Source organism: Bactrocera latifrons, unplaced genomic scaffold (genome assembly GCF_001853355.1).
Source record: "Bactrocera latifrons isolate USDA-ARS-PBARC rearing strain unplaced genomic scaffold, ASM185335v1 scaffold_23, whole genome shotgun sequence".
NCBI lineage: Eukaryota > Metazoa > Arthropoda > Insecta > Diptera > Tephritidae > Bactrocera > Bactrocera latifrons.
In genome coordinates this window covers 1,564,951-1,586,981 of record NW_017535852.1, presented here as the reverse complement: position 1 = coordinate 1,586,981, position 22,031 = coordinate 1,564,951, and the positions used below count along the sequence as shown (strand labels likewise).

The 22,031-nt window shown below is 36.8% G+C and overlaps 1 protein-coding gene across 4 annotated transcripts in view; it reads right to left on the bottom strand.

Moving 5' to 3' along the window:
- Nucleotides 1-22,031, bottom strand: part of LOC108968829 (SPARC-related modular calcium-binding protein 2) — a 38,933-nt gene that overhangs the window by 13,554 nt on the left and 3,348 nt on the right. For 2 of the 4 annotated variants that reach the window (XM_018933122.1, XM_018933126.1), the window contains exon 2: nt 8,122-8,794. In XM_018933122.1, coding sequence (XP_018788667.1) covers nt 8,122-8,226 — 105 coding nt within the window. In that variant the 5' untranslated portion in view covers nt 8,227-8,794. Of the gene's footprint in view, nt 1-8,121; nt 8,795-12,217; nt 12,356-22,031 lie in introns of those variants that run through there. The other 2 variants (XM_018933124.1, XM_018933123.1) reach the window with 2 other exon arrangements.

The following is a 22,031-nucleotide window of genomic DNA, read 5'->3' as shown; positions in this document are numbered from 1 at the left end:
AAAAAAATTAAAAAAAAAACCTTAATTACTTTTTTATTTATCAACATTTTTTCATGATTCTGGTAGAGACGATAACCATTCACATACTTGTTAAGAATTAAATGGGTCCCACCATTTCATTCACCCAGCTTTTTCTCCGACAGATGTCATCCAAAAATTCTGAAAAATTGTTGTTTATATACTCCACGATATACCTCGAGATATGTGAAAAAAGTTCTATTGTAGAATAAAAATTTCTATGAAAAAAATTGTCAAAAAACAGCCCCGATTACCCTACTGACCCCTTAAATTTGAAGTTTCTGTGTTTTTTCGTTAGTATGGACCTAGTAATGAATCACCATTTAGACCTTTTGGAAAAAATATTCAAAGGATATTAAAAAGTGTAGTGGAGTATCTATAGCTTTTTTTTGGTATCCGATGGTTTCCTTTTGAATGTTATAAAGTTTGTGGTACCTTTTATACTTATACCCATTCGGGGTATGATAAGAACAAAAAATGTTAAGCATTCAATCTTATTTACAAGAATTAAACAGATCAACAAGCTGTTTAATTCATTTAATTAATTCAAATTTCGTTTTTCAGTGCCTCACATTTATGTATGAATGAACTTATGGTATATGTCTATAAAATTATGAAGGTATGTATCTAAGCGTGTTCTTTAGCATGCAATAAGTCTGCGCTCTTGCTTGCAACACACATGTTCATACTTATAAATTTCATTACATATATACATTCATATGTACATACGTATGGGTGTCAGTCTTCATTTAATGTCATGCGCATCCTAATCTGACTGCTCGTTTAATCTGCGAAGAATATATCTCAATCTGAACACTGCATGAGCAAGTGCAAGCCTCGAGGCGGCGCTTGTGACGGACGCCTCTGGAAAATTCATTGCATTCTCGAAGCGCCGAGTGCCGTCTGCCGAGTGCTAAGTGCATAAATTCAAAGTGACAGCCGCTAATGAAAGTAATGAAATTTTATTCCATTTTATTCTACGCATGCTTTGTTATTCGCATTCCAACTGCATATCCAGACGATAGATAATTTGAGGTGYCGGTGCCGGTGCCGGTGCCTTCGCTGCTGTGATTATCGTCATCAGCATCAATTAACTCATTATTCGGCCGTAAAAGGAGTGAAATTGAATTTTGCAATAAAATCTTAAATATTTATAATTCAATAAAATGTGTACGAGCCATAATTATTAGAAAATTTTGGTCTTACTTTACATATCGAAAGCTATAAAAGATTGGCATCTTAGAAATCTCAAGAAAGTAATAAAGGAAAATAAAATAAAAAAGAAATAACAGTTTGCTAGGCACGTGTTGAATCAAATGTAAATTTGATTAACTTTGTAATAAACTGCGGGGTTTATTTAACAGAGTTAGAATGACCAATTTAGGTCTAATAGACAACATTATGTACGACAGCCTGTTGGCATTTTTCTGAAGCAGTCGATTTTCTCAAGCTTCCTTTAAGGCGATTTTTGACCAGCAAAATCCAAAATCATACGGAACAAGAATTATCATCTGGAGCTACATATATAGGCCCGGACTAGAAGGTGGATCAACAAGAACCTCATAAACGTGCTGATACGGAATTCTGGCTTGTCACTTTCAGTGTTTTGCTGACGTTGTGCTGTTGGAGCACAATTCTTCTCCGGTTTCTGTGCGATTCCTACCTTCAGATGGTCCAGTTATCTATATTGACAATACAGGTACGAATTGATGAATGCCAATATTCGATGATACTACCTATAGTGCCCATAGTTTTATATTCATCTCACTATCGTTCGTTTATTTTTACTTTCGATGGTCTATGCCTTAACTAGACTTACCAACAATCAAATAATAACGTGACTTTTGCATGTTAGGTCTAACTAAAAATTATATGAATTTAATTATAGTAGCGTCATCCAAGTGTCAGGCCAAGAACTTTCAATTGATCTTCATAAAAACTTTTAGCCGCAAAAACTGATTTTGAAGTCTAAATCAAAGATCTGTCAATATACTATATAATATCGATATGCTTAGTTATTATTGCTGTTAAAAGTGTTGCAATAACTAAAGGACCTTGCACGAAAAGATACGTGAACTCAAGTGATCAGTAAAGTTGCAAGTCAAAGTCGAAAAACATCATTGGACAATTTTACCTTTGATAATATGTACGTCCGGAAACGGCATTTTCGTGAAAAAAGAGAAGTGTAAATGAATGAAGAATTGTTTATAAATTGAAGGCTATGACTTAGACAATCTTTGGCTTCAATATAATGGTTATCGCATGCATGACGCACCGTTCATGCCAGAATGAATGCCAAGATCTGATTATCTGAAGATTATTTTATATATATAGATCTCATTTACATATATAATTAATTTAAATAATTTTAAAATTTTCCCTTACTAACCAAATCTTTTCTTGTAGGGCCTTCACCTGCCATACATCTACATCATGGTAGGTAAAGTGTTATGGCAACTTTGGCACTGCCGCATTTGTAAATCATTTTTCGTTTCACCAAGGCGGACACTTGAGGTGGTGCAACAATAAAACAAAAAACACTCAACAACAACAACAAAACCATAACACCAAATCTGAGACCATAACATGGAGCAAAGAATGTTCATGATCAACCTTTCTGTATCCTTGTCTTTGCACTTAATTTGTTTTGGTTTTTTTTTTTCTTACTTCAAGAACAATCTTTAAGATCTGCCAGACTGCCTGTCGCTTGCACTGCCACCGTCCCCTACATACATACATTCACACAAATCTACTGGTACAATGTCAGTTAGTTCGCTCTCTTTTTTCATTTTCGGTGCTTTTCTCTGCCCAACCGAAACGTCAATTCGCTGCCAAGCCCTCTGTAGCAGCGAACTAAATGGTGAGAAAGTTATCCTAAATATTATAGTTTGTGGTTACATCGATTAAAGGCATTTTGTGTTTCGGCTTTTTATCTTCTTTTGTGAACTGAAGTGGTGCATTGTCTGCCGACAACTACATAATTGGATGTCAATGTGACTGTAGATATGTAGATATATGATATACAAGCATGCTTAACAGCGGAAAATGCCCTGTAGGAAATTGACAAACTTCAATGTGTCGGAACATGCACCACTTTAACCGTAATATTTTGTTCAAGATTTGAAAGTTAAAATGATCTAAAAATCAACGAGGGCAGGACAAAATATCTCTTGTTCTCAAATAAACAGTTGAGAAGTAAAGTCCTCCCTCCACGGACATCCACGTCCTGCTATATGGAGCAGAGGCATGGACGATGACAACATCTGATGAGTCGATTTTACGAGTTCTCGAGAGAAAGGTTTTGCTGAAGACGACGAAAATCGCATTTGATGGAACGATGAGCTGTACGAGAAATCCGACGACATTAACATAGTTCAGTGAGTTAAGAGACAGTGACTACGCAGGTTAGATCATGTATGTAGTCCTCAATGGTAAAAATACTCCAGCTGTGAAAGCATTCGACGCAGTACCCGTCGTGAGGAACAGTGGAAGACGAAGACCGCCACTCCGTTGGAGAGAACAGGTGAACTGGGTATCTCAAATTGGCAGCAAATTGAGAAAAGAAGAAACGACTGGCGCGATAAATGGAAGAAGATCCGAGTGCATCCACGGCCATAATATTGTGGTCAATAGAAAACGTAATCAACTAATGATTAATGTCTTTTTTGGTTTCTGAAATAAAGAATGTTAATGTGCACGACATTTGGTTAGGGTTATTTAGAGTCGCTACGTTCTAGACAATTGACTCACTATATAATGAGGTTTCTGAGCTGAAGAAGTATACGATTTATTTTCTTACAGATCTAATTGAAAATGATGCGAAAGTAAAAAAATTTTTTTTTTTTGAAGATATTGGAATAATCCACCAGAAGCAAGAAGGAAGTTCAATTTCCTACAGGGTAAACTGCGCTCATGTTAAATGTCAGCAGTTTGCGATTGGCGGCAAAAAGTACTGTCCCTGCAGCCTTACTATATAAATATAAATGTGTATGTTTGTCTGTAGAAGTATTTGTTTTCGATCTGTCCACCTGAACTGCAACGAGTTAAGAATATGAATTTTTCTACATCATAAGGAGAAACCGACCAATAAATAAAATTCAAAAGCAAATGAAAAGAACAACGAAATGGCATATGTGCATACATCCACATATAAGTAGCCGTGGACACACGTATGCTTGTATGTAAGTGTGTAAATGTGAGTATAAGTGGGTATCCAAAAGAACCTACGCTCCCTCATACCAATCCACGATGAGCTACTTTGCCGGCAGCCACTGAGAGCTCGCTTGCTTAGTGGTCGAAATATGTCTGACTTAATTCTGCCTTGGATGGTTGGCAGCCTAGACGCTACATATGTATGTATGTGTTAATCGTCGTCAGTCGACGCGTTGGTGATTCTTTGGTCGGCGCGTTGGCCGTTCGGTCAGTTGGTTGGTCGGCGCGTCAGTCAATCGACCGGCTGGCTGTCCATTTGTTTAAGCGAAGTGAGCGCAGAATGTTCAATCGGTAGACCATTTGGTTCGCGGCTTGATTGCCTGACTGGATGGCTTGGTCAAAGAGCACTCAGGTGTTTCGAACTGCTGTGGCAGACAATTTGTAGCCGTTACCAAAAAGAGTTAAAAAGAAATCAAAAACTAAAAGGCGCGCATGAGCAGAAACACAGCCCAACATACATACACACATAAGCACATACATATACATACATTTGAAGTGTTGCCTTAGGATTTACACCTTTCGGCCGCAAACACCGGCAAGCATGCGTATATGTGGATATACATATAAGTAGGTACATACATAAATACGACATCTTTTGTATGCCAGATTCTTAAGCGTTTTGATTCGCGCGAGTTCGGCTTTTCTTTCTCTATTTTTATATTTTACTACATATATATTTATTTTTATACTTTTGCATCATGTTGCTATAGAGTATTAATGGTTTGTTCACCTAACGGTTGTATGTACCACCTAAAATTACTAGAGATAGATATAGGGTTATAGATATATAAATGATCAGGATGAAAAGACGAGTTGAAATCCGAGTGACTGTCTGTCTGTTCGTCCGTGCAAGCTGTAGCGTGAGTAAAAACTGAAATATCTTTATAAAATGTAACGCGTTCCTCGGCAAAAAGAACGAGTTCATAGATGGGCGTAATGACACCCACAAAATGCCATTAACCGAAAACCGTAACTAAGCACTTCATTAAGATATAAATCTGTATTTTGGTATAGAGGAGTGCAGTGGCACGGGGCACCGAGAGCCGCTCGACCAATTTCAAGCAAATTCGGTACATAAAATTCCTCTGATATTTTTATGTTACATTGTGAAAGTGGACGAAATCGAACAACAGCCACACCTACTTCCATGGAACACAGTTTTAAATTCCATCTGAATGTTTCACTTTCTTGCATACAAATCAATAAAAAATTTATTTAACTTTATATGAATAATTAATTTGAACTTTGTGCCCGAAATTGTTCAAGACTCTTCTTTATTGGCGTAGACAGCGCTTACGCGGTATGAATGCATATTAACAAAAATTAGAGAAGTTCGGTCATATTCAGTGAGGGAAATAAACAGAAATAGGAAGAAGTATGGTTTTTTTGTACGATTCCTAGAAATTCCTTTTCTCTGTTTGTGCAATTGAAATAAAAGGCATCTCGTTTGTCGTACTAGCATTTTTTTTTTCAATATTTTCGATTAAATTTTGTATAAAGTATTCGTCATTCTCCATGTTCATATTAAAAATGATATATCTATTGACAAAAAGCGAACATAGCTGATTCCGTACGGAAAATGCGACCAGTTTCGTATTTTCCTTAAGCAAATGACGTTTGAAAAAACTTAAGGAAACTTGTTGTAAAGTACATTATAGTTGCAAAATAGAATTTGTGTGTATTCGGAAAGTTGCTTACGCTGGCTCAAGCTAGCTTATTCACATTATAGTTAGGCTTTATAGCCAAGTTTACAAAAGCGGGCCAGCCGTTCTTACTTTTCACTGCTTTGGCGCCGATTGGAGATTCCAAGCAAAGCCAGGTGCTTCTTAAAGCTCCTAGTTACCGAATATTTGGACCCCAGTACCTATAGTTCATTTTTTATCGAAAATATTGTTGAATGTGTGAGATTTATTATTGAATTTCAGTGAAAATCCTTTTATGATTGTAGTATGTCTTCGCCCCCATATACCTAATAATTTTAATAATAAATTTAATACCTAATTTTATACCGTATGTGAGTAATCTTAACAAAAAGAGAGCGTGTTTTTCTTAAATGTACAAATAACTACATATAACCAATAAACCTTATGCATCTGAAGGAACTTTCTGGCTTTGATCCATGCTATGTGCTATAGCCGAACTTCGTTCTTCCTTACTTGTTAACTTTGTTTTTATTTATGTATGTCTATAATAAGTATTTGTTTGTGCGTAGTTTTTAGGGAGTTTTCTTTGCTGTATTCAATTAACCCTTTATGTAAATATATACACTTGTACCTAATTTTTGTTTTACATATACATATATGTACGTATACATACAATAAACATATTGTATATATTTAATTTTTTTGTACTTTTTTTTTCTTCTTAGTAGCCAAACGGGTTTTATAAATTCGCTATATCCCCATTATGTTTAATATGTACTATATGTGTATACAAAACATATGTATGTATGTTTGCCGATATGACAGTACTTATGTGTATTGTTATGCTCTTTTGCATAAGTTATGGATGACAGTTACCAATATTTGCATTGATGAGATTATCCACACCATTTCTTGTCTGTTGCACATTTGTGCACACGATATACATATACATATGTATGTATGTATAAAGAGTCTAGCAGCAAGAACGACGTAATGTTAAATTGTAATAAAACACTCAAATTTCGCAAAAATGGATTTGATTCACAGAAGTGGGCCTCATTAGAGAGGACCGTGTTTTACGTGAAGAACTTTGACAGGGGTCAAGGAAGAAGATGAATTTGCCAGATAATCTTGAACAATTTTTAAGCCTTGCACTAAAGTGAAAAGTAATACGATAAAATGGCAAATGTAACTGAATACATTGAAAATATTTGACATCCGTCTCCACGACAGTCGTTTCTAAGTAAACCCATGACTGTCAACTGGATACTATGCCTAAAATTTCACGATTCCGTAAACAAACATAGCTGCCACGTGCTGTCAAAATCATGTTATGCTTATTTATATATACATATATGTATCTGCATTTACATACGATGTACATATACATATGTATGAGAGAAATGCAAATTTCTAAGGCCTAACACATAAAAGGTTTTCAAAACTCGAATTTTGTGGGCTTCTAGTACATTTAAGAGTCTTAAGACAACAAATAAAATATCATGAAGAGGTAAAGATAGATATAGAATAATGGACAGGAGCTGTAGGACCGTCATTAGGCTCCCTGTGCACTCATTACAGGGTCTGGAAGAGGTCGCTGATGAAGGCCCTGCTGGGACTTCGACAAACACCGACAATCTGACTCGTGTGCGCAAAGTTTTGAACTCAGACCGTCGACTAAGTATTCATTAAATTCCCCAGACAAGACATCGCAGCCGATTGGAAGATACCTCAGCAACCAAGGCCGGCATCAAAACGCTTCACCAGCCGCTCTACAGACCATATGTGGTCAGCATACATACGTGAGTCGAGTTTTCAGGACGTACGAAGAAAATGAGCACTTTGCGACTTAAAAACTATACCTTCCAAGGTAGCTTCATCTATAGCGGAAATTGAGACTTGGCTTATCTCTATTAAGTGCCAAGTTACGAAGGAGATTTTTGTAGTTGAAAGGGAAAACTTTAATTGTAACCTGACCGGTGTTATCTAGCGCCCAACTTTGGCAACCTAATCAAAGCATATTTCGAAACATTTCAATTATGACACCACTGCATTCAACGCCTTATGTGTATGTTTTTCAACGGCATATGCAATAAATCATATGAACCGCAAGTGAACATAAAAAACAGCTACATTTGTACAGATGTATGTATATAAGTGCCTTTGCGAGGTGTCGCGGAAGATTAAGTACCCATTTATGACATACCGACCATCATAAATTTGTATTTGAGTAATGTGTTTCACTTACCGTCAATTCATGTCGTTCACGCCTGGCAGGTACATTTGCGGCTAATCCCAACTGCGCCGCCGCCGCCGCACATAGCCACACGACTATAAAACTGCTAATGTACATAATTTACGGACTTGTCGCGATCGCGCGAGCCACAGTTCGAAAATTAAATATCGAAAAACAAAACGTATCACAAAACGCACTAGCACAAACACACACACGAACGCACAATAAATTAAAGCTTTTCAAATTAACTGACAGCAAAGAAAAGCCGCTATAAAAAATAGCGAGCTAAAAACGAAAACGAACGAAGGAAGATAAAAAATGCCTACATACATATATGTATGTATGTAGGTGCGAGTAGTTTAGTAAAAATCCCAGTTAAAACGAGTTCGTGACTGCGCTGCACTGCGAACGCAACAAAAAGGCCGAAATACCGAGACCGAATTTGTCGCCTGCCGCCAATGCGTCGAGCATAACCAAACTGTGTATGTGTATGGCTGTGTATTCTGCGTCAGCGCTGCGTGCCCAGAGAAGTATGGGTGTGTGTGTGTGCACTTTTAAGCGGTCGAACGCGCGTACAACCAGCAAATGTGTCTTTTGGCCATATATTTCTTTACTATTAGTTGACTGGATCGTCCAGAGATCGGCCGATGGTTCGATATAACGACTGGTCACTGAACACTTTTGTCTGCAATGAAATTTAAGAAAATGCATTATTTCTTTGTTTGTTGTTATTTATATAATTTAAATTGTACAATAATATTTAAAGAAGCTATGTATGTATATGTATTGGTGTAAAAAATGAAATTCATTCTTTGAGTATAGTATAGGTCCATGAAGAGAAATAGTACCAGATTTTTCTATTCGACATGTAAGACGATCCAGGTAAAGGTACTTTTTTAACTTTTTTTTTTTTGGACAGATCATGCGTGAGTCGTGTCAAGCTGTCATGTTATTTTTATTCAGTATTGTTTGGCATTTCATCGTGGAAAGACTTACGCCTGGAAAACGTCTACAAATCGAAAATTTACGAAAATTCGCGTTCTATGAAGAATGTGTTTCGGGCGCTGCACTCAGCCTGTGGTCAACATAAACAGTCTACTAGGCATACTATTCGCAACACCATCACCCAACCGGAGACCTAGCATTCGTTATGGGATAATATTGTACAGAATAGACCACGAGCACCAGTGAAGAAAATATAGCTGCCGTAGCAGAGAATGTACATGAAGACCGTGGAGATTCGATTCGGGACCAGTCGTAGCGACTTGGACTGATGTATGGAACGAACCGGCGCATTTTACGTCGAGAAATTGAAAGCTTGCAAAATACAGCTTGTGCAAGAACTGAAGCCGCTTGATCTTTACAAACGACATCGATCCGCTCTATGGGCCCTTGAAAAGTTTCAAGAAGAAGCAACATTTGTTAATCAATGAGGTCCATTTCTGGCTCAATGGGTATGTAAATAAATAAAGTTTCCGCATTTCGGACGAAGAGCAATCTGAAGAGATTCAAGAGCTGCCATTGCAACCAGAAAATACAACGGTTTGGCGTGGTTTGTGGACCGGTGATCGGTCCATATTTGTTGAAAAATTATACCGGTGAGAACGTAACCGTCAATGGCAACCATTTTCGTACCATGTACCGACTATTTGATGAGTGAAATTGAAGTTCGTGATCTCGGCGACTTTCGGTTTCAACAAGACGGCGCCACTTTCCACACATCGCATCAATCAACGGATTTATTGAGAGAACACTTCGGTGTGCAAATAATTTCACGTTTTGGGCCGGTCCATTGACCTCCAAGAAAGATCGTGTGATATCACATCGTTAGACATTTTCTTGTGGGGATATGTAAAATCTAAAGTGTATGCGGACATCCCGCTTGGATTCAGACCATGGATTTTCTTTTTACAGTTTGTATAGCAACCACATCTACTATAGGTAAAACGATTAGAAAATATTTAATAAGGTGTCCGACGCTTCTTTTTGGGCGTCGTAAACAAGGTGGCAAACTTAGTATATGCTCAGATTATGATTACACATGTAATTCTGGAATTGGGGAAAAATAAGTAAAACTTAAAAAATGTTTATAAAAAAAACGCTCTTCATATCTCAAAATATGCTATACATTTCAGTATTCTTCTTTGAAAACCATACTTATTTTCTTTTGCGAAGAACCAAAATGCAAAGTATAGATTTTAAATGCTTCAATTATCTTCTTTTCTGATGTAGGAAAACTGATGTTGTTCTTAAATTGAGGACAGAACGTTGAGGAGTTATGATAAATCAACTCAATATAAATACTGAGTTGTTATCTCAATCTTTTTCTTTTTATTTTTCAAATACAAAAACGATAGAATTAGAGATTACAAAAATTGCGTTCAGTTACTTGTTTAGAGTATTTTGACAGATAAAAGTTGTGTTATGATATCAAGTCTGTGTTATCTCTTTTCTTTTTTTCATTCAAACAATTTATTGTTGACTGAAAAATTAAAAAAAAAATGTTAAAACTCATTATACAATTCTTAAGAAATACATAGTCACCAATATGGCAGTGTTCAAGGTATTAAGTGACTCCCAAGCGTTGTATAATTTTCATATAAAATATGTTTTGAATAAAGTGTCACGGATTTGTCCAATTAGTTTGTCGCCAGAGTCAAAGCCAAAATAGAAATTTATAGTTTGAGGAAAGTTATGGATGGTATAGACTAATTCTCTCTTCTTATCGGTTTCTTCGACTCCTTTACAAGCAATGTTGATTGGCCTCTTGAAATCAAATATCCTTTAAAAACTTTACGAACGTATTTTCCCGAATCGACGTTTCTTCTGAATATTTACTTTTCCTCAAACAACACTGAGTAAGGAATTAGTTCAGTCTAGAGCCCTTAAAAAAGACCTTAACAATATATTCTGAAAGTAAGGCTAATGAAATCGTCCTTTAATGTCTTAGCTATAAGAGTGCAAGTGGACACGTGCAGTAGTCTCTGAGTTCCATCAACAGAGATTTAGACTTAAACTATCGTAAACAACGGTTTCAATTACTATTCTTACCAAGAATGGTTAGAAAGGTTCGGAATAAATCGATCGAAATTTAAATGACGATTCTCGTAGCCAATAATATATACAAATATTAATGATGACCTGTCCGCCCATTTGTATATACGCCAACTAACCACTCTGTTTTTGACATATCGATCTGAAATTTCACACACATACTTTTCTCCCCAAGAAGCTGCTGCTTGGTCCAAACCGCTGATATCGGACTACTATGAACAAACTGAACGATCAATATATAGTTATTGTATCAGAAGTTCTGTTATTTGTAGAATTATCTTCTTTAAATTCGGATTATGATGAATTACTATCTGAAGCAACGTTATGATATCTGAATAAATCGTTTAGATCGGTGTACTGTAGCATATATCTGTCATACAAGTGAACGATCTAAATCATGCCCTTATATGGACAACATTTTTATTTGACGAGATATCTTCACGAAATTTGATATGGATTAATGTCCAAGGCAACGGTATAATATTCGAAGAAATTCTTCAGATCGGGTCACTATAGCATACAGCTACTATACAAACTGAACGATCAAAATTATATTGCGAGAAAAACTCGGGTCTGGTATTAAAGAACCTGTGCAGAGTAAACGTTTTTTCTCATTTTTAAGACCTTTGTTGTGCGGTGCTTGATTACTATAGTTGAAGCATATAGATTTTAGTATTTCGAGAACAGTAAAAAATGTGACACAAACTCTGTTTTCAACCATAATTACTCACTCTCTTTAAATAAAAAATATATATGTGAAATGGTCTACGGAAAGGGGGCTTAGGTGTCAAAAAATCAATTTTCACTTTTTAGTTGATTCGGATGGTAGATGAGATTTTTTTTTAACAGCTGTTTCCCAGAAAACTAGTTTTCACACGTTAGCTCCCTTTTCGTAGACCAGGTCACATATAATAAAAAATTAATTAGTCTATTTATGTACAATTATGAACCAATATTAAATAGGCGTATTCTCCTGTAAAATATGTCGCTAATTTTCATATTTTACTCTTTCCATTTAAATATGAAAAAAATATTTATTTATTTTCGGGCTTACATATTTTTATTCACCTATTAATTTTATTGCATTTTAATAAACACTTTGGCTTAAACCGTTTTCATTTATTTTCCCATTAAATTATAATTGATATTTGCTTAATTTTTTGATGCGATTTAGATAATATGCACGCGCTCACCGTCAAGTTTAAATCACAACTAAACGAGAGAGACACTTGGCCAAAGCAGCGATCTACAACAGCAGTTAGGGGCCAACCTTGGCTGACGGGCCACCAAAGTGCAGCAGCAGCAGGGGCAGCGGCGACGGCGACGGCGACAGCGACAGCGCAGTTGACAACGAGCACGAACACAGGTGAGTTTAATGCATATGCATATGCTTCTGGTGGGTTAAATGAATATACATATGTGGATATGCATATGTATGCATGTGTACACAATAAAGCCAACAGCCAGCTTCTGCACCTCCATTGCCTTTAAATATTAATATATGAATATGTATGTATACATGTACATATATACGATTATATATGTGTTGTTGGAAGTTACTTGTCGCACACGCACACACATGCACTCATATAAACCACAGCAGCAAAGAACGCGTTGCAGCAGCGCAGTAGCGACAGACAGAGCGACTCCGCCAGACAAAGAGGCAGACAGGCATGTCGCCACACTGTCTGCCAGGTTCGCCATATCTTATCTTGAGCGCAACAACAACAACAGCAATGGCAGCAAGCAATGTGCAGTGCATGCGAACGGGCAGCCAGCAAGCCTGCAGACACGCCACAAAGTTAAAATAGCAACAATAACAACAACCATAAGTATGGTTATAAAAATCAGAATAAAAACAAAAAACACACGATCAACTAACAATCATAAAACAGTCAACGAGTCAGTCGCCCAGTCACCGCCTAGTCATGCGGCCAACAAGCCAAAGAGCCAAAGCGCTGTCAGAGCAACAGGCTATCCAGCCGGCCGACCAGCCGGCCGTTTGTAGTACAAGCACTCCAGCAACTGCACGATCAGTGGTAATCGCCGCACCACACTACAAGCCATATAGTTGTACAACAACAACAATTGCAACAAGAAATGTTACAATAAATACACATGTACTGTATAAAGGTGGAGAATAATGGCTTGCTTTGCTTGTTGGCAACGCAACAGGAGCAGCCGAGCTACAGCCGCGCGAACAGCGGGGGGAAGTATACGCGCATGCAATGCGACCGTTGCGAACAGCTGCCTTATGGCCTCTAGTTGCCGGCTTGCTTGCTAGGCAGCCGCCTGTTCGCCTGTTGGCTTGTTGGCGGCAACCTGCGGTGTGGAACAAAACCCAGTCAAGTACTTCGAAATTTATCTTTTTGTATCTTTAAAGTGGGTCCCCATTCAAAGTTAAATGCACACAATGATCGTCGCAATGACTTCGCTTGTCSCGGCAACCGCTCGTCCCTCCGTCCGTCCGTCCGTCCGCCTGTCTGTCCGTGCGTTTGTTCATTAGTACACACAGCATACACAAAGACAGCAAAACCGAAATCAAAACAAAACACAAAAAAAAAAAACATGAAACGAAAAGACAGAACATTGAAAAGGAATAATAATAAAAATAGAAAAATAAAATACCGCACATACATTTATGCGTTAATAGTGCCGCTGCTCTTATTGTTATTGCTATTGTAGACGATGGTGTCCCGAGTTGCGGCAAAAGTCGCACCTCGCAACGGGCGCGCAAAGGTATCACGCAGCATACATACAGACACACATAAGTACATATGTATGTATGTATGCTTATGCAGTAATGGGTTTCCCAATGAATGCGCAAATACTTGAAATGGACAAAATGTATATATACTATGTAGGACTGCACCCAAAGGTATGCGATTACTCGAGTGATCAGTGGCAGTAGTGAGGCATGTAATGTTCTTTACAGCAGTTACTTGCTCTTCGAGTCGAATTTGCATAGTGTTAAGACCCAGGAGTGCGCAAAAAGCTAAAAAAAATTTAAATGTGACGTCACTTGGTTTGATATGGTCTCAGGCTCCTACATCATCATCATCATTATCATCTCACAGCCCGTCGCGGGTCTTCGCTTGCTGCATCTTAGTTCTCTAGCATCGTATTTCCAGCATTTCAGCGAACTTTCATTGAACGTTACCTAACTTAAATTCTTCATAACTTTGAATTTTCGCTAGTGTATGTTAGCACAGGAGCACTCAGTGTGCGATATATGGAAAATTTCACCGATTTATCGTGAGTACATAGAGGTTTTTTTTTTTGCATTTCGGAATTTGAAGAACGGAAAAAGCTCATAAAGGGACGCATCCGGCTCAACAACTACTCGTTTTCATTGACAATAAACACTTCAACTTATACTCAGCGTTCACTTTCTAAAAAGTTAAGGTATTTTGGTACAAGTCTGCTTTAGTATACTTGATGCGTCGACCAAAATTAGCTGTACCGAGTTTCGGATTCGGCAATGTTTTCTATCACCTCACGGCACTCAAATACTATACTTGTCTTCTCCGTATAAAAGCGAAATATATTATATTAGCATGTGTATCAGACAGCTGGAAAGAGATCCATTTGAATATGGCATATGACAAGTTTATAAGCTGGACAATCCTCTAAGGTTTCCTATTGATAACTCCGGCTATAATCGCATATATATATATATATTTACTTAAACAGTTTTTTATCCACAAGTTGCCGAAGCAAGAAGGAGATGCATGACCTTCTATAAAATCTCTAAAAGTTCGTAGTTTTTTTCGTGAGACTGCAGGTTGAGGATATACCATTGTTTTCAAACGGTTGTTTATGAAATAGTAATCAGAAGGCACAGATACTGAAATGGCTCTATTAAAAATAAATTGTAAAATAAAATAAAATCCTGGTACACATTGTGACAAAAAATTACCCGGAAATTGTAAATAAAACGCAAAACATATAGTACATTTGTATAATATAAATATAAAAATTATTCATCAATATTTAATTTGTCACCTTCAAAGTAATAAGCACCAGATGCAATACACCTATGCCAAAGATTTTTCCAGTTATCGAAACATTTTCCACAAGCACTTTTAGGCATGGCCTTCAGCTCCTTTTGCGAATTTTGTTTCATCTCTTTGATCTACCGAAAAGCGGGTTCCACGGAGCAGCAATTTCAGTTTGGCGAACAAGCAAAAATTACAAGGCGCCAAATATGGTAAATACGGTGGTTGTTCGATGGTTTAAATTCGGTCACAATCGCATTCTTTTTGAAAAAAATCGGCCTTATCGGGACGAGTCGAGCAAGGACGTGTTTCATACCCAAAATATCCACCAAATTTATTTGAACGGACTCGCGAGATAATTCGAGCTATTGTACCATTTCTCCAACACTTGCCTGACGATTTCCAAGCACCATATCCTTAAATTTTTTAATATTTTCATTAGTTGAAGAGGACGAAGGTCGTGCAGAACGAGGCATGTCTTCAACCATCTTCCGAAGTTTTAGACAAATTCTTTGTGCGATATTTTTATGCATTGTAAAAATCGCAAAAGTGAATTAATAGAAAACGTTTCGAAACTTTTCATAATTTTTTATAGAAATGTGCATAAATTGGGTTTGGCGCCTAGGGACTTCCTCCTTAGCCTCAGATCTTAAGAGAGTGCTCGTTAAAAATCAATTTAGCGATTATGAAAAGGTAATCGCAGTGCCTGAGTTAATGGTGACTAACATACAATGTATCGGCAGTATATAAATATTTATGGCGATTGATAAAACGTGAATTCTTTTTAACAATAAAACTGTGGGATCGTCAGAGTATGGAACCCTAAAAATTTGAGTTATAGTACTCTCTCACTAAATTAATGAATATACTCAAGCAGGTTAAGCTAGCAATCTCTATGGAAATAAGTAGTTACTCATCCAGAGAAACTTAAGAACAAGTAAGTAAAAAGAGAGAACGTATTAAAATGTTCATCTAATGATAATAAAAAGGTGGGACCTCCTTGGAATTCTAAAAATGCTACACTTTATCACTATCATAAAAGATAGTAAATAACAGCTAGTTTTATTATAGCACATTAACTTAGTTCAATCAATTAACCAGCACTGTTGAAATCTAAGAAATTATAGTATATACTACTGTGAGCAAAAAATAACTCTGTGGAACATTTTTGGGATTGTTGTCTGGGGGGTGAGAAATTTCAAATCAGGATGATTGTACTAGGTCAGTATAGTAAAACCCTCAAAGGGTTTGGCGTTCGTATGTGTCAGTTTTTTTTATGACCTTATGACCAATTTTTTCCTTATCAATGTTTTTTCGCTTAGTTGTAACATTTTGGCAAAAACCAAAAACAAAAAAAAAAAAAAAAACAAATTTTGAGAATGCTCTTAACATCCTTGCGACAGAAACATCGTAGTTGTTAGAACGATGCTTTCTCAACAAGCCTTGTATTACTTCTGTGATTGTCTGCCATGCATTCAATATAGTATATCAATCAAAATATTGTTGAATGCGTCAATTTTAATCAGCTTCGTATATCTGGCCGATACGAATGCCAAACCCTTTGAGGGTTTTACTATACTGACCTAGTACCATCACCCTGACTAGGAATTTCTCACCCCCCACATTAGCTGTTGTAATGTGTAATGAGATTTTTTTATTTCGCGCTAAAATTTATTCGTCGTAAGAATAATGAAAGCACGATTGGTTACAAAATCACTAAATATTTTCGAAAAATAGCATCGCGTTGACTTCTGTCAAACAATGCTTTCCGACCATCATGCCATGAAACGTATTACTACTGCCGATGAGTCTTAAATCTATGCTCACGACCTGGAAGCAGACGATCAAATCAAGATTCATGTTGAGAGTTTTTTTCGATTATCGAGGTGTGGTGCACTCCGAATTTCTTCTGACCGGCCAAACTGTCAACTAGGAATACTATACATATGAGTGTTATGCGTCGTTTGTGTAAAGCTATTCGTAAAAAGCGGACAGTTTTTGCACGTCAATAATGCACCGTCACACACTGCATTGAATCCTCGCCAGTTTATCTGCAAATTTTCAACTAATATCGTGATGCAACAACCGTATTCGCCTGATTTAGCTCCGTGTGAACTCTGGCTATACAACAAACTCAAAAGACCGCTCCGTTTTGAGTCAATTGAGACATTAAGCGTGAATCGCTACGCACATTGAAGGCTATTCCGGAAATTGACTTTAACAACTGTTTCGAGGATTATGAAAAACATTGGCATAAGTGTATTGGGCCCAACGGGAATTTCGTTGATGAGACAACATTGATTTGTATGAAAAAATTAAGAATTTTATAATTATGAACAAAGTCTTATTAGTTTTTGCTCATAGTAGTATATATTATATTGTATATGTATATAGCGCACTATCTCAGATTCACACTATCTGCATTGTAGACGTAATATGGTATGTCAAAGTGCTCATGACTTTTTTTCCAACAAAATATTGTACAATAATCTTTATTCATAAATATTAAAAATTGTTGAAATTAAAATCAATTAACGGAAATTGAGATAAGAGTATATGAGTACTACAAAGTATACATACATACATATATATGTGCAAATTGAAATATAAAGGGTGATTTAAAAGTTAATACTCAAGACAACCGTGTGTGAAAAAAATGGGAAAACACTGTAGGCGTTACGAAAAATATTCTAACAACTTGAACGATGCGAAAATATATTGTGGAAAGGCTAAAAGAACTTAAGTTTGAAAACAGGTTACAAATCGTTCAGCTTTATTACGAAAATTCACGTTCTGTAAAGAACGTGTTTCTGGCGCTACGCTCAATTTATGGTCAACACAATCGGCCTACTGAGCTGACTATACGCAACAGCATCACCCATCTCWAGAACTAACATTCTTAATTTGATAACATTCAACCGAATAGACCACGTCCAGCACGCAGTGAAGAAAATATGGCAGTCGTAACTGGGAGAGTACACGAAAACCGTGAAGGGTCGATTCGGCGACGTTCGCAGCAAATCGGACGGACGTACTGAAAGACTTGGCTAAAATGCGCCGTACAAAATACAGCTAGCATAACTAAATTTTGTTCAGTTATGAGGTTCATTTCTGGTTCAATGCGTATGTAAACAAGCAAAATTACCGCATTAGGGATGAAGACAACCTGAAGAGTTTCATAGAGAGCTGACATTTCATTCACATAAAACAACGGCTTGGGGTGGTTTGTAGGTCAGTGGAATCATCGGTCCATATTTCTTCAAAAATGCTGTCGGTGAGAACGTAGCCGTCAATGGTGACCGTTATCGTTATCTCGGCGACATTTGGCTTAAACAAGACGGCGCCACTTCCCACACATCGCAACAATCAATAGATTTATTGAGAGAACACTTCGGTGAGCAGATAATTTCACGTTTTGTGTCAAAATTCTTGAACGAGTCAACCAAAATTGGACCCAACGGAGATATTCTTCAAAAAAATAAATGCTAAAGAATGTTCTTTCGAATGATAACAAACATTCCCCATTAAATTTGAAGTTTCTGGGTTTTTTAAAGCAGGTAACTTCGAAATGGATAACTTTTTATATAAAAGGTTTTCAACGTTTCCATATGGGTGTTATAGACGATTCCCATGTAATTTTTTCAAACAAATATATAAATCAATGGACATATTTACATTCATACACATTTTATAGATTTTATAGTCAAGTACCAATTAAAGTATCTATGGCGCGGCTGTTTAAATAAACCATATTCATACATACACATGGTCAAATTATTCGGTACATATACCCGTATGGCTTTCAATGAGTAATAAATTCACTTCTATCCATGTTTGAAGGGAAAGAATAAAACATTTTATTTCTTATCACTTAAATAAAAAAAAATACAAATATTAGTAATAAAGATTAAAATAAGAACTTAAAAGCACACTAACTATTAAGGAAATTCAAATTTTTTTATTATTTAATGTGAGATCAATATAATTAAGTTCTGAATATAACAACATTTAAATTGCCTCCACGACTACTTTTGCAGGAATCAATTCGATGAACCTGATGAGTCTTATGTCATGAATAGCACGTTCAATATTGGCTTCTAAAGCTTGAAAAGAGTCTGGTTTATTGCTGAAAGCCAAAGTCTAGTCCAGTCAAAGCCAGTCTTCTTCTACTTCAATGGCGCAGACAGCACTCACGCCGAATCTACAACAGCGCGCCAGTCGTTCCTCTATTTTGCTGTTTTACGCCAATTTTAGTTTCTAAGTGTAGCTAGGTTCTTCTCCACCTGGTCTTTCCAGCGGAGTGGAGGTCTTCCTCTTCGCAAGACCTTTCTCTCGAAAACTCCTAACGTCGACTCATCAGATGTTGTTATGTTGTTGTTGTAGCTGCAGAAAACATTTTTAAATAATTTCGAGGCATGGTGCCGAGTCAGTGCTTGGCCGGATAAAAATTCGGTTCCGTTCCGGTTACTTAGACCCGATTGTCGTCGGGCATATATCAGGGCGGGGATGATGAGTGACTTGTGCAATTGGTCTTTGTTTGTCGGGAGGGGACGTTACTTCTCAATTGCCTTTTCAGTCCGAAGTGGCACCTGTTGGCAAGAGTTATTCCATACTGAATTTCGATTCTGATGTTGTTGTTAGTGTTAATACTGGAATCTGCATACTTTTATCACAATAATTCAGTTATTGTACATGGTTTGTGGTACGTGGGTCCATCGTGTTGTCAGCATCACTCTCCATTGGCAGTAACGGTGTCAGCAAATTCGTTTCAAAGTAAGTACGAACCGATGATTCCACCAGACCAAAAACCACATCATACTTTCAATTTAGGGGAATGTAATGGTTGTTCATGAATAATTTGTTAGAGTTTCTTCGCAGCAGAATCGACTTTTTTGTTTATTTAGCACTCAGCTGAAAGTGAGCCTCACCAGACGCTTTAAAAATCGTTTTCAAGTTGTTCCAAGACAAAATCAACAATTTCACGACGTTTACGCGGTCCAATCGAAGAACAAATCTTTTCTCAAAATTCGCCAGGTTGTAGTTTGAAACAGTCCCAATTCTTGAGATCGTCTTGGAATCGACAAATTACGGTCTTCAACCGCACTTGCCTGGAAGTCAGCAATATTTTAATTTCTTCGAGCGCTTGTCTGTCTTACTAAAAAAATGTAGGCACGAAGTTTTGAACTACTCCACGAATAGCGAACACAGATCAATGATTAATACGATTATAAAATGGCAAAAGCGAAAGAAATGTTGTAATTGGAGAACGATTATTTTTATAATAAAATTTAATAATTTTAAACGTTGTTCTTGCCTGGGTCTTTCCATGACGAAATTGTAGATAATATTGAACACATACAATAAAAGAAAATTGCAGATCACGAAATATTAAAAATGACAGAACGACACCTAGAAATCACATCAATATTTAACCACGAAAAAATTTATGCTTTAAGTATTTCGTGGACCATAAAACCAACTCAGAACGACAATTTAGTATTAGTATTTACACCATTTAATAACAAATAAAATGATAACCTTTTATATTGCATCAAAAAATATATGGAGAATGGACTAGGAGATAAGTTGGAGTATATCCACCTAAATAATAAAAGAAAATTGCAGATCACGAAATATTAAAAATTGCCGAAACGACATCTAGAAATCACATCAATCCTATTGGAAAACCCGGTTATATACATATGTACACATGTAATCACTTGATCTTTAATTCTACAAAAAATTGATGTATTTGATGCTGTCAGAACCTGGCGCCTGCTTAACAAAACACACGCGCACACGTTCACACAAACACATACAGGCGCACACACTTTAAGACAATTGGCATTAACTTAGACAAGAAAAATTACTCGCAAATTAAATGTGAATGTTCAATTGAAAGCTTAAAACAAATCATTCTACTGTGTGATTTTTTCATCAATTCTACAAACACATACACACTTATACAAATATAGACACATTCATACAAATATTTATGGCAACATGTACCTTACGTTAAGTTCAAAACTCAACAGATCATTTAAGATTAGAGCATGAAAAGTAGAAAAAGAACACAATAGTAACAACAACAAGAACACCAACATCAACTGTGTGAGCAAAAATCAACCGCGAAACAATTAACACAAAATCCAAAGGAAATAAACAAAATCGCGTGCTCACTTATTACTTATTGTATATTTGTATAATATTCGTAGTAAAAATGATTTGAATTACGAGTGTTTATCTGGGTGGCGCTGGTGTGGTGTGGCGAATGTTGGAACTGCCAAATTTAATGAAAACGGGGCATACACGCTTAAATCACTTGATGAGCCAGCAAAATGAGTGAAAGCAGATCGAAACTGAGTATATAAGTGCATACATACTATAGTATATCCTACAAGACATCAGATAATAATTGGTATACATTCAATGGGTGCTTACTTAAGAACTTTCGGAGGTATGGAATATTAAGTCTGATAATTGGTTGGTTAAACCCGATGCTCCAAGCGATGACGATGGAGCCGACGTCCCATTGCCCGACCATGAAGAAGTTCGAACCACAATTAAACGTCTGAAGAACGAAAAAGCGGCGGGAACCGATGGATTGTCCTTCGAGATATTCAAATACGGCAGTGAAGAACTGATAAGGAGCATGCATCAAATTCTTCGCTCCTCATATATAGAACCTTAGCGAACCTAGCGAGCGTACTGTGTGAAAGATTAAAGCCCTCCGTCAACAAACTAAATGCGCCTTATCAGTGTGGCTTTAGGCCTGGAAAATCATCAACTGACCTGATATTCACCAATCTTGGAAAAGACCAGTCAAAAGAGAATCGACACCCACCACCTCTTCGTCGATTTCAAAGGCAC